The sequence below is a fragment of the Marmota marmota genome, unplaced genomic scaffold (genome assembly GCF_001458135.2).
Source record: "Marmota marmota marmota unplaced genomic scaffold, marMar, whole genome shotgun sequence".
In the NCBI taxonomy this organism is placed as follows: domain Eukaryota; kingdom Metazoa; phylum Chordata; class Mammalia; order Rodentia; family Sciuridae; genus Marmota; species Marmota marmota.
In genome coordinates this window covers 530,555-543,280 of record NW_026000172.1, presented here as the reverse complement: position 1 = coordinate 543,280, position 12,726 = coordinate 530,555, and the positions used below count along the sequence as shown (strand labels likewise).

The 12,726-nt window shown below is 41.7% G+C and overlaps 1 protein-coding gene across 2 annotated transcripts in view; it reads right to left on the bottom strand.

Moving 5' to 3' along the window:
* The window catches only part of LOC107159731 (zinc finger protein 519-like), a 23,121-nt gene extending 10,395 nt beyond the window's left edge, over positions 1-12,726 (bottom strand). For both annotated transcript variants that reach the window (XR_007342176.1, XM_015506348.2), the window contains exons 1-2: positions 12,542-12,726; positions 8,848-8,890 (exon numbers count right to left, since the gene is read on the bottom strand). Coding sequence is in view for 1 of the 2 variants with exons in the window: in XM_015506348.2 (XP_015361834.1) it covers positions 8,848-8,880 (33 nt within the window). In the remaining variant the exon portion in view is untranslated. The remainder of the gene's footprint in view (positions 1-8,847; positions 8,891-12,541) is intronic.

The window sequence follows — 12,726 nt, the reverse complement described above, 5'->3', positions numbered from 1 at the left end:
AAGTTTATTTGACTTGTAATTCAGAAGAAAATGCAGTATTAAAGTCAATTTAAAGTGTGAATGTTAGAAGAATGTTTCCAGAGAAGGGCAGTGATTAAAAATGAGAAGACTAGGGGCTGCTGTTGTAGCTCAGTGGTAGAGCACTTGCCTAGCATGTGTGAGGCCCTGGGTTTGAACCCAGCACTACGTAAAACTAGGTAAACAAAATAAAGATATTGTGTCCATTGGGGCTGGGGTTATGGCTCAGTGGTAGAGCGCTCACCTAGCATGTGCAAGGCCCTGGGTTCGATCCTCAATACCAAATAAAAATTTTAAAAAAAGGTATTGTGTCCAAATACAACTAAAAAATATATATATATATATATATATATATATATATATATATATTTTTTTTTAAAAGATATTGTGTCCATCTACAACTAAAAATATTTTTAAAAATGCAAAGAAACAAGATCAAATTGATTAAACGATATTTGTGTTTCACCTATACACACACAGAAGTGTCAACTCTATACACTGAAACAACAATTTCTCATGCAAATGAAAATAAGTCCTATATTCCGTCTTATAAAATTTATAAATCAATTTGGGATGAATGCTACTTTAAAAGACACTGTTGTGATACACACACTTGAGTACAGAGAAAGGGCTACAGTGACTGAGTCTTTGACACTCTTCACTTTTCCTGTTATTCCAAACTTATTTTGAGGTACACTATAAATTTTCAGACCTTTGGAAACATACGAGTTTTGTTTCTTTCATGGGAAATGCAAGGAGGTTATGAGGTTATGTCTGTGAGCTGCAGGTGGGATGAACTGAAACCTCCAGTTGGTCAGCTTCAGCAGCTCCAGGAATAAAGGAACGTCTGTGGCAGACCAAAGGCAGAGTTGCATTCCCCAAAGCAAGACACAAAGAAAAACACTAACATTAAATATGATGGTTTATGTAGATTATTTAGAAAAATTCTACCAAGATGCCTATAAGAGAAAGAGAAAAACTAACTTTATAGGGAAAACCTGGCAGGCAGCATTCCTACCAAGCCAATAAGGATAAAACAGCTGTAACAGAACAAATTGGTACAACATGTCAACTGACATAAAAAGACACATCACTGCTGTGGTATAAATCAAAACAACATAATATAATAGGTAACTTCAGAAGACTTTCCATGGCATTCTAGAGACTAATCATCATCTCTTCTAATCATTCTCTTCTTCTAGGACTTAATAAGTTCTTAGGGGCAACAAATGTACATTTTATTGACTCTTATGTATTTATCAATGTTGGACCATCCAGATGGAAAATAAAGAAAGCATGATTCACTTCTTCAGAAATATCTAATGACCCAAAAACATCCCCAGTGGAAATCTAGGATATCAAGACTTTCCGATGTTCATTTGTCAAAAAGAAAACCTTTTGAATTCTGTGTGTCATGTACGCCTGGCCTGGCTTAGGTGACGTGTGAGAATAGAAGGCCCCTGGTATAGGGGGTATATCTGGGCATACATATTTTAGAGTTAAAGCTGACTATTCTGAGAGGAAAAGGAAGCAAAGTGGCAACCAATCACATCTTCCTCTTTCTTCTCTAGACTTCCTTCTCAGGAATGACTGCCTACAATTCAAACCCATATCTGGAAAATATGGGTCTCAAGAAACAAAACACATGGGTCCCAAAGACCTCAAGATTAAATTAACTAGAAGTCTCACTGAGCTCAGACCCCTCTGCTTCCCAATTTTATTCATTTAGTTTTAAATGAGAAAGGACCTACTATTTAATTGGTAAAATTACTCACATTCAGTGGGATTTTGTTATGTAGTAAGGATTGAATCCAGGGTGTATTTGCAGATTTACTACTAGCAACACCCATAGCCTTTTTCATTTTTTATTTTGGGACATTATCTCCCTAAGCTGCCAAGGCTGATCTCAAATGTACAATGCTCCTTCATTAGCCTCCTCAGTAGCTGGCATCCCAGGCATGCACCGCCCACTTGACTGGCCAAACTCAGTGTTTATGTCCACAGGAGGCAATAAATGTGCAAAACACTGACATACATACCTCAAGAGGAAAAGCAAGAGCATTATCTTTTTCAGAGAATAAATGTACTATTTGGTTGCTATCTATGCAATAACAAATCATTTATTAAAACATAAATCATGTGAATGATTCTAGGATTTGTCTAACATTATCTCATATGATTTACTATTCAACTCCAATATCCAGGGCTGGGGCTGGGGCTCAGTGGTAGAGCGCTCACTTAGCACATGTGAGTCCCTGGATTTGATCCTCAGCATCACATAAAAATAAATAAATAAAATAAAGGTATTGTGTCCAACTACAACTAAAACATAAATATTTAAAAAATCCAGTATCCAGATGATAAGATGTATGACTTATTGACTATCACAGGCCTTTAATGGGCGAGGAGCTGATGGATGACTTGGTAAATCTGAAATTTACCTATGCAGCTACCACTCAATTTTGAAAAACTGCACTCATTTTTCCTTAGCTGTAATGAAAGAGATTTTCCCTATTTATTATTTCTGGTAGAATTTCCAAAGCTAATCCCTGAAATTTCAATTGAAATCACTTCCTAAAATACAAAGCACCTGGTGGGGGATGTAGCCCAGTGGATAGAGGGTTTGCCTTGCAAGCACAAGGCTCTGGGTTCCATCCTCTCAAAAAAACAAAAACAAAAACAAACAAACAAACAATAACAACAACAACAACAAAACCATAGCACATGAGAAACTCACAAAGAACACTCTAGACAAAAAGATAGGCGAATAAAACATTTAAACAAAGTAATGTAAGGCTGACTTCCTTTTCTAAAATCCAACTCTGTCCTGTAGCTTCGGCTGAAGTTTCTTATGTTTGAAGCTCTACTAATAAAATACATTTTACAGTTAGGGAATAGTTGAAGCTGAAGTAAGTAAAGAAATCTTTTCGAGGTGATGAGCTCGGGAAGAACAGAGATGACTGAAAAACAGGTCAGACCCAAGGTTAAAGTCAAGACATCCTGACACCTTGGACCTTCTCCCACCCCTATTCTTCCTCGCTGAAGTACACAGGAGACTCTTGTATACCTGAGGGGTGTGGGTTTTCCTTGAACATTCGGATTCTTTCCTCGCATTTACTACTTGGAGTAAATGCAGAGAGAATGAATTCTGTACTCACCCCTCAACACCATGATCCAATTTGTAGGCCACAAAAATCTCCATGAAATGGAGGTTATGGGGAAATATTCACATCCCAATGGGTTACACTTGTAGATGTTATGGAGAAAAGGAGATGCCCCACAGCCCTAGGACAACCAGTCTTCCCCCAAGCCTCTACTCCAAGATGTCATTTTACTTATTTTTTTTAGTACCAGGGATTGAACTCATACACTCAGTTACTGAGTTGCGTAGCACCTCACTTTTGCTGAGGCTGGCTTTGAACTCGTGATCTTCCTGCCTCGCTTCCTGAGCTGCTGGTACTAAAAAAAAAAAAAAAAAGTAAAATGACATCAAAAAAGGAAGGGTAAATCTTCATAAGGAACAAACACACATGCATGAATGCCCACGTGGCTGACACATCTCACTGACATTTACTAGTAAATCTGAATTTATGCTGTTTTTTTACTATTTTTTTTCCCAATGTGTAAAATATTCATGAAACATTAATGTCTGGAAACAAATAAAAATGACACTGTCAACATCATCAAAAGACAAACTTTAACAATTCTATTTCCATACAGCAGAACAGTGAGTGAATCAATGCCCAGAGAGTGGCACGGCAGCATGTGCTCAGCACACAGAGGCAGAGAGACGGTTCAAAAAGAAAAGGAACCTTTAAAATCATCTTAATGGAATACTAATGATAAAAATAAGTTATGGAAAACTCAAAAGTCATACAACTAAGCAAAAAGATTTTTAAGAAATACATGGTAAAATTGTGAGCAGTAATAAGAGACAAGGACTGTCATCGTGCCTGTGGCATAAGGAGATCAGTGGGACACAATGGAACTGCCAGCACCCATGTTTACCTAATGGGGACCCACGGGTGTTTAGATTCTCATTATTTATAAACAGCATTGCTTTATGGAAAGAATTACCTTGGCTTCTTCAGAGAATTTCACCCCATTCCCTCATATTTTCAAAACATAATTAAAAATATTAAACTCAAATCATAAAATAAAAATTTTAAATACGAGGGCAAACTGGAATATATGGCCCCAAGGTTTTATGAAAGCGACAACAGAAAAAGAAGTCAGGTCAGCAACCTGTCGTCCTCACAGTCCACATTAGAATAAAGGCACCCCACACCCGGGAGCACCCACTGTACAGCTGCACCCTGCAGGGGTCTTTCCTGAGGAGGGGTGAGGACATCCTGAGCAACTGAGGAGAAGTTCCTCTGAGGTCAAGGCCCCCCCAGGCCCCTTTCCACAGTGTGGAAATGCTCCGTCTCCCAGGGTCATGATTCTCACCAGTGAACAACACATAGCTAGCGTCAGGTTAAAGTCCTGACCTATGATGTTGGTTTTCTGCAACCACTTCTACCAAAAAGAGTGTGAATTCACAGAACATCAACAGATTTCCTAACAACTAGTTATCCAATAATTCAATTTGGACCCTTGTTGGTAGAGATACCACAACTTTGGGGCTCATACCTGCAGTATTTCACCTAACTGGGAACCCAGTTACAGCCCAAGATATCATCTATACCTCTTATCCACTGCCTATAAATTAGGGGACTGTACCACTACCTAACATGTTGAATAATTTGATATAATTATTCAGAATAAAGGAAAACACTTTACTTACTATATGTACCAACTTCAAATAACTCTGGAAGTTATCACAGAAAAGATACACAGAGCAGATGGAAAGTGGCAGAAGATGTGGCCGGTAGGTAATCCTAGGAAAGAGCCAATTGAAAATACTCTCCTATCCTTTGTGTTCTTCTACATCAGCTTACTAGAGAGTCACCCTTCCTGAGCCAGGAGGATCACAAATTCAAATCCAGGCTCACCAATTTAGAGAGGCTCCAAAGAGCTCAGTGAGACCGTTTCTAAATAAAACATAAAAAAGGACTGGGGATGTGTCTCAGTGATTAAAGTGTTCCTGGGTTTAATCCCTGTTACCCAAAGGAAAACAAAAAGTTACACTTCCCATTATGACTTTGATGGTCTTCCCTATCTTAATTATAACAATCCAAATATTCATAATCAATTAACTGAAGAGTTTGCTTTTAGTTGCCAGAACAAAATATTTGTTACCTAAAATTGGCTTAAATTCCCCTCCTGCCTATAGCCCCATGGAGTCTGACATACCTCAACTTCATCCAACACACACTTTCCGTGTCCCCTCCTAAGTACATGCTGCCTTCATGGAACAAGATTCTTTGATCTTACCCTCCGAATTTTTTTTTTATAGTACTGGGGACTGAACCTAGGGGTACTTCACAACTGAGTTACATCACTAGCCCTTTTTATTGTTTTGATCTTTAATGTTTTCACTAAGTTCCCCAGGCTATCCTTGAACTGTGACCTTCTTCCTCTATTTCTGAGTCCCTTACATTACTAGCATATATCACAATGCCCAGGTGAGTCTGAATTTTCTATTTATCATCAGCCCCACCCACTCTCACCTGCCAGGTGTTCTATTTGCTTCTCCCTAGGAATGCAACAGGGTCCACTCCATGCAGCAATCCCACCCCCAAGAAATCTTTAGTTCAAAAAGTATGTACAGCTGGCACATTGGTGCCCACCTCTAATCCCAATGGCTCAGGAGGCTAAAACAGGAGAGTCACGAGTTCAAAAAGCCAGCCTCAGCAACAGTAAGGTGCTTAACAGCTCAGGGAGACCCTGTCTCTAAATAAAATACAAAATAGGGCTGGGGATGTGACTCAGTGGCCAAGTGCCCCTGAGTTCAATCCCTAGTACCATAAAAAAAAAAAAAAAAGTACGTACAACAATCTGACAGAAACTGATGTGCAAAAGTATCCTTATTCTACATCACCACCAAGGCTGGAACGGCCTCAGTCCTTTCTAGTAAAACTCCAAAAGAAAAAATTACAAAAACAGGCAACAACCTTTCATTCTAGGAGCCCCTTTATCACCCAGTTTGCGCAGGAAGCAGCTTAGAGATGTAGTCACCCATTTTTCCATAAAAATTGACTATGAGGAAAATGAACATAACTCTTGCTGCTCTACACACTGTGATTCATTTTAAAATTACTCTTTCCCCTGTCTTTTCTCCCTCTCCCCCTTCCTAACCACGGGAGGAGTGAGATTAACTTCTTCCTGCCTGTGGCTGATTGTCTCTCCTTCAGCTCCTGCACCACAGGATGAAAAAAACCAAGACTTCAAGCCCCACAGCAGCAGATCCAAGAAACGGCTCTCTCTCAAGGATCAATAATAACTCCTAACAGGGCATAGCCAGAGGGCAGCCTCACCACTAAGGTCCCACTGGTCCCCAGGGCAGTTAAAATCCCAGCCTCTGGGACAGGAGTCCCCTCTTCTCCTTCACCAGCACAGCAAGAAAACTTATTTTTTCCTTTTCTCAAATCCTTGTCTTCATTATTGAATGAGCAATGGGGATAAAACCAGAAAACAAGTGCTTCTCTACTTGACCTAGAGATGCTTGCTTTCCTAGGATGAAGATGCATCTTTAAAATAAACTTGTCGACCAAATCTGAGTTTGGCACGTATACAAACAGCCTCACTAAAAATTGTGCTCCCAGAAAGGTCACTAAATTTTCCATTTCATCAAAACTGCGAACACACCTGTCACTGAACCCCGTGTTCCATGCCGTGTAGCTCTCAGTGTAAAGGATGGGAGCGGAAGGACCTGACAGCAGCAGGGAAGGCCCCGTAGAAAGCACTGGCCCCGACAACACCACTTCATGGTCCCAAACACTGGCCTCACTTTGTAACTTTTTTTATTTTTTTATTTTAGCTGAAATCCAACTGTATCTTTCCTCTTAGGAAATATTTTTTATGTCTTTCAAATACCATTGATGAAATACATGGCTTAGATGGGCAAGGCGGGGCCTGCCTACAATCCCAGTGGCCCGGAAGGCGGAGGCAGGTGGATCTCAAGTTCCAGGCCAGCTTCCAACTTAGTGAGGCTCTAAGCCACCCAGCAAGACCCTGTCTCTAAATAAATACAGAAAATGGCTGGGGCTGGGGCTCAGGGGTTAATCGGTCCCAATCAAAACAAAACAAAACTAATAAAATCCCTTGTAGCTTATGAAAAACCGAACATGACGTTACTGAACTTCTTTTTTTTATCTTTCAAATTGACAAACTCAGGGAGGGGGCACTTTTCAGCTGAACACAAACATGCCTGACTCTGGGGTCAAGTCAGGTCATCTGCCCAGTGGGAAACTCTTCCACAATATCCTGCTCATTTAAGAACTGAAAGATCATCCCACCATGAGGCACTGTTGTGCCCTCTTATCTGCATGAAGTGAGCTTGGCCCTAGAAATACCTGCAGTTCTTTGGAATAGTCTAATCTCCTTTTACAACTCTGAGGACCCAAAGAACAAGGATCATCTTTGTCTTTTCTCTCACCGGCAGGAGCTAATCTGCTGAGCAAAAATGTGTCTGCAGGGAATTGAAGCCAGGGTTAGGGTTAGGGCCAAATCCATGACCCTCATAGACGAAACCTATGCCAGGATTCTCTTGCATTTTTTAGGGTATCCAGCTGATCCCACAAGATCCTCCATCCCCCAAACCCAAGCTACTCTGCAGGAGAAGAGGAGAACACAGAGGCTGTTATTCCCTAGGAACTCTAAGAGAGAAAGCACCTATGGGTAACTGTGTCATGCAGATTCTAATTGCAAATGAGGAAAATATATTGCAGTGACTGAAGACATATCATCCTGTTAATTTTCCCAAGGGGAGACAAACAAAAAGACATTCTAATATGGCAACTGTGCCTACGGAGGATAAATGGAGAAAAGGTACAAAGATGTTTAACATCTAAGGGTGATTATTCTCTGCTGTCCTGTCTTATAAATGTTCATTTTAAAAATGCAAAGAATAACTCAGAAAAATAAATTACAATTCTTTGTTATTTGAAACGTAGCATGAATAAACATTTAATAAATAGTGAACTGGGAAAAGGAATACAGCATTTAGAAAAAACATGCTTTCCACAGATTTGGAAAACATGACCTCAGGGTACAAGAGTGATAAGGAATGCCCAAATTTGAATCCCTTTCATGGGTCAGGATTCCCCCTGATGACCCTGCCTGCCTTCATCACCCACTCTGGGTCAGTGTGAGGTATGGGGAAGGAGCTGCACTGAGAGGACTCAGATTACTCAAAGGTAAACAATCGGGCACAGGACAAAACCACCAGAGCCCTGGCTGCCAGGCCAGCCTCACCATGAGGAGTCAAAGGACAAAATACTAAGCTGTCCTAGCACTGAAATGGAATTCAGATTTAATCCTTGACCTCAGAAAAGCCCAGGTCCCCAGAGCCAGGTATGGCTGCTTCCAACCAACCCTAATCCCCTGTAGACTTAACCATTTCCTGGCTTCTAGTATTTCAAGGCAACCTCTCTACAAATCCTCCAGCACCTGAAGGTCAGAGTGACAAAGCCACCCACATATCAGAGAACATGAAGATGGACTCAGAGCTTGGCTGGAGCCAGAGACAAAACCTTCCACATGTGAAGTCCACCTCCTGTTACCTGTCTGTGCCTCTGATTGGTAACTGTCATCCCATCCACCCTGAGTAGTCAAAGTTTCAGGTTTGGGGTCCTCTAGCCCTGAGTGGCAGGTGAAGAACAGTGGCTGCAGAACACAAGACTGACAGATTCCTGGCTACAACCCTTTTTAAACACAGCTTCTTACCTTGAAGAATAGCTGACCTTGTAAAAGGGACATTGAAGTTCACCTGGAATGTAAGGTGACATCAACTTACCAATACAATAATAATATCGATAATAATATATATTCACAAATGTAAAGAATGCAGTGAGAACTAATTTTAATTTTCACATTTTATAATCTTCATGTTCTAGTTCTGTGTGTGAGTGTGTGTGTGTGTGTGTGTGTGTGTGTGTGAGAGAGAGAGAGAGAGAGAGAGAGAGAAAGGATTATCTCTAAAAACTGGAACAAGACAGGGATGCCTTNAAAACTCAACTCAAAGTAGATCAAGGACCTAGGAATTAGACCAGAGATGCTTGACATAAGAGAAGAAAAAGTAGGTCCAAATCTTCATCATGCTGGCTTAGGACCTGATTTCATTAACAAGGCTCCTAAAGTGCAAGGCATAAAATCAAGAATCAATAAATGAGGGCTGAGGATATAGCTCATTGGCAGAGTGCTTGCCTCCCATGCACAAGGTTCAATCCGCAGCACCACACACACACAAGAATCAATAAATGGGATGGATTCAAACTAAAAAGCTTCTTCTCAGCAAAGGAAACAATCAATAACACAAAGAGAGAGCCTACAGATTGGAGAAAATTTTTACCACATGCACTTCAGATAGAGCACTAATCTCTAGAATATAGGAACTCAAAAAACTTAACACCAAAAAGCCAAATAACTCAATCAGTAAATGGGCTAAGGAACTGAATAGACAGTTTCCAGAAGAAATACAACCAATCAACAATTATATGGAAAAATGTTCAACATCTCTAGAAATTAGAGAAATGCAAATCAAAACTGCTCTATGATATCACCTAACTCTAGTCAGAATGGCAATCATCAAGAATACAAGCAACAGTAAGTGTTGGTGGGGATGTGGGGGGAAAGGAACGCTCAGACATTGTTGGTGGGAATGCAAATTAGTGCAACACTATGGAAAGCAGTATGGAGATTCCTTAGAAAAGTTGGAATGGAACCATTGCTTGATCCAGCTATCCTACCCTTGGTTTAAAACAAAAGGACTTAAAATGAGGATATCACAGTGACATGACCATGTCAATGTTTATAGTAGCTCAAATCACAATAGCTAAACTACGGAACCAACCTAGATGCCCTTCAATAGATGAATGGATAAAGAAACTGTGCTATATACATATACAATGGAATATTACTCAGTCTTAAAGAAGAATAAAATTATGGCATTTGCAGGTAAATGGATGGAGCTAGAGAATATCATGCTAAGTGAAATAATCCAAACCCAAAAAACCAAAGGCCAAATGTTTTCTCTGATGTACAGATGCTGATCCATAATGGGGGTGGCGTACTATGGAAAGAAGAACTTGGGAGTGGGCAGGGGGAGTGAGAGGAGGGGATGGAGGTGGAGTGGGAAGGATTGTGGAGTTAGAGTGACATTATTACCCTATGTACATTATTACCCATGATGCAGGAATGGTGTAACTGTGCATCATGTACAACCAGAGAAATGAGACGTTGTACCCATTTGTGTACAATGAGTTGAAATGCATTCTGCTGTCATGTATAAATATTTAGAACAAATAAAAAAATTCCTCCTAAATTAGAAAAAGAGAAGTAGCTATCATTACCTGACACTAATGTATAAAACTAATATTGCATTAATAATAAGAATTCATAACACAAACAAAATACATAGCTAAATTCATGTGTATGTAAATTTTCTATTGCCAAGAGCAACAGAAAGGCAATATGAATCCAAACATGAAGAATTACATTAGATTTCAATGCATGGTCAGCCCAATCTAAAGGTAGGTGCAGGAACTGGCAGCATAGTTCACTGGTAGAGTGTGCATGCAGAATGTGTAAGGTCTGGGTTCAAACTCTAGCACCACAATAAAAGGCAGGTATTAATGGAGGATAATGTTGGAAAGTCAGCAGAATAGGAGGCTCCTGACTCTCCCTCCATCTATGGATACACTGAATAAATATCTACTCATGTTTCAAGTCCTTAGACAAAGTCATGTCATAAGTAAATTGAGAGACCTAGGAGAGGAAGATTGGGACTCTACATATCCTACCTCTAAAGTTTTCTGTGGTTTGCATCCTAATTTGTCTAGGGCTGAGAGAGGAGGGGACTACAAACACACAAGTATCAAGACCACAGGAAAAAGTGATTTTTTTATGGACATGCAAGTACTTCCATGGGCTTCATCACCTGGGACCAGGGAAGACAATGGGTTAAATCTCAAAGGTGTCAGTTTATCCCTAGAAGGGCTCTGGGTCTACCAGTTCACTCTGCCAACTGCTGCTGCAGATGACTGAGCTCCTATCTAGGCAGAATCAACTTCAACACCTTTTCTTCCTGGGTCTCCATCCCAACCACCTGAGTTCTACAAACAAAGGTAACTGAGCATGTGCAAATCTCCACAGATCACAAACAAGTGGTTTTACACTGGTGGGCAAGTACTTCCTTGGGCACAATCCCCACCAGGAGTGAAGAAAAGAGGATAAAAAGCACACACATACACACAAAGTCACAACACACTCTTCCAGTGGCAACTTGACAGGCTGGATTCTAACTTTCATCAGGGACTTAATGCACAAATAGTAGACTTCCTGCAGCCTGAACAGTGCAATTAAAGTGGCCACTGTCAAAACTTGCCAAATAATTCTAGGTACATATCTAAAGGGATTGGAATAAGTATGTCAAAAAAATGACTGTGCTCTTCTTTTCATTATAGTGCTATTCACAGTAGCTAATAAAAGAAACAACTGAAATGCCTTTTAGGTGGAGGGCGGGGATCTGGCAGAACATTCAGCTACTCCCCTGAGAGGCTTCACCCTCGCACCTCCAACTACTCTCTGGGAGCACAAGACCCAGGGAATGGCGTTCACTAGACACTCCAAGAGGATTTAGACATGGAGTTGTGACAACCTGTGTCAGGCAGTTCTGAAACCCAGGGCCAGGAAAAGATGGGGGGGTCGGGTGAGTACATCTCAAACACTGTCATCTGCAGAGGGGAATCCCAACTCAAAAATCGTGATAAGTTTTTGTGCCAAGGAAATATAAAGGGAAAAGCACACACAATTTTCTCCCCAATGGTCAAAAAATTCTCTGCTTTCCTCTCATGAAAAATGCTCAAAACGAAAAACCAGATCTTTAAAAAGTACCATTCAGTACTTGGAAAAAAATTAGACAAATACTGTGTCCATGCAGCATGAGAAACAAATAGTTCACAACCTGGATAAATCTATAAACGTAGACATTTATAAAGAGCCAGGCTGCAGGACAGGCTCCTCTGGGTTGGACGTGCTGCTTCCCGCACATTCTGGAGGCCCAAGAGGAGACCCCAGCCATCCTCCCGCAGGAACACCACGCACAGAGGTGGATCCTTCCTGAGGATGGTCCCTAGTCTCACCGCACAGCTGGGGCGAGGCCGGGCTGCTGGCAGGCTGCTGCCCAGACAGGGCGGAGGCGACCACGCAGTGACCCGAAAGGGGGCTGGGTCCCCGCCGCGGCGGACCTGCGCTCCGCTAGGACGGCCAGGGCGGCTGAGGGCGGCGCTGCCCTGAGGAGGACTCGGGGCTGCAGACTGGAGAGGACGGGGTGTCCCACCCACCGTTTCAGGTTCCCGCAGCGCCAGTCCTGCCAGTTCCACGCAGCTGGCCCGGGCTCCAGACGCCCCCGCTCACTCACCATTTCCCGGCGATCGGGAGCGCAGCGCTCTCCGGTGGGTCCCCAGCGCCTCCGTGGTAGAGCGACGTGGACGGCAGGACACAGGACAGTGAGGCTGCAGGTGGATCGGAAGAATGGCGGACTCCAAAGACCAGAGCAGCTCAGGAGGCAGAAGCCCGCCCCCTCTTCACAGGCTCTGCGCTGAT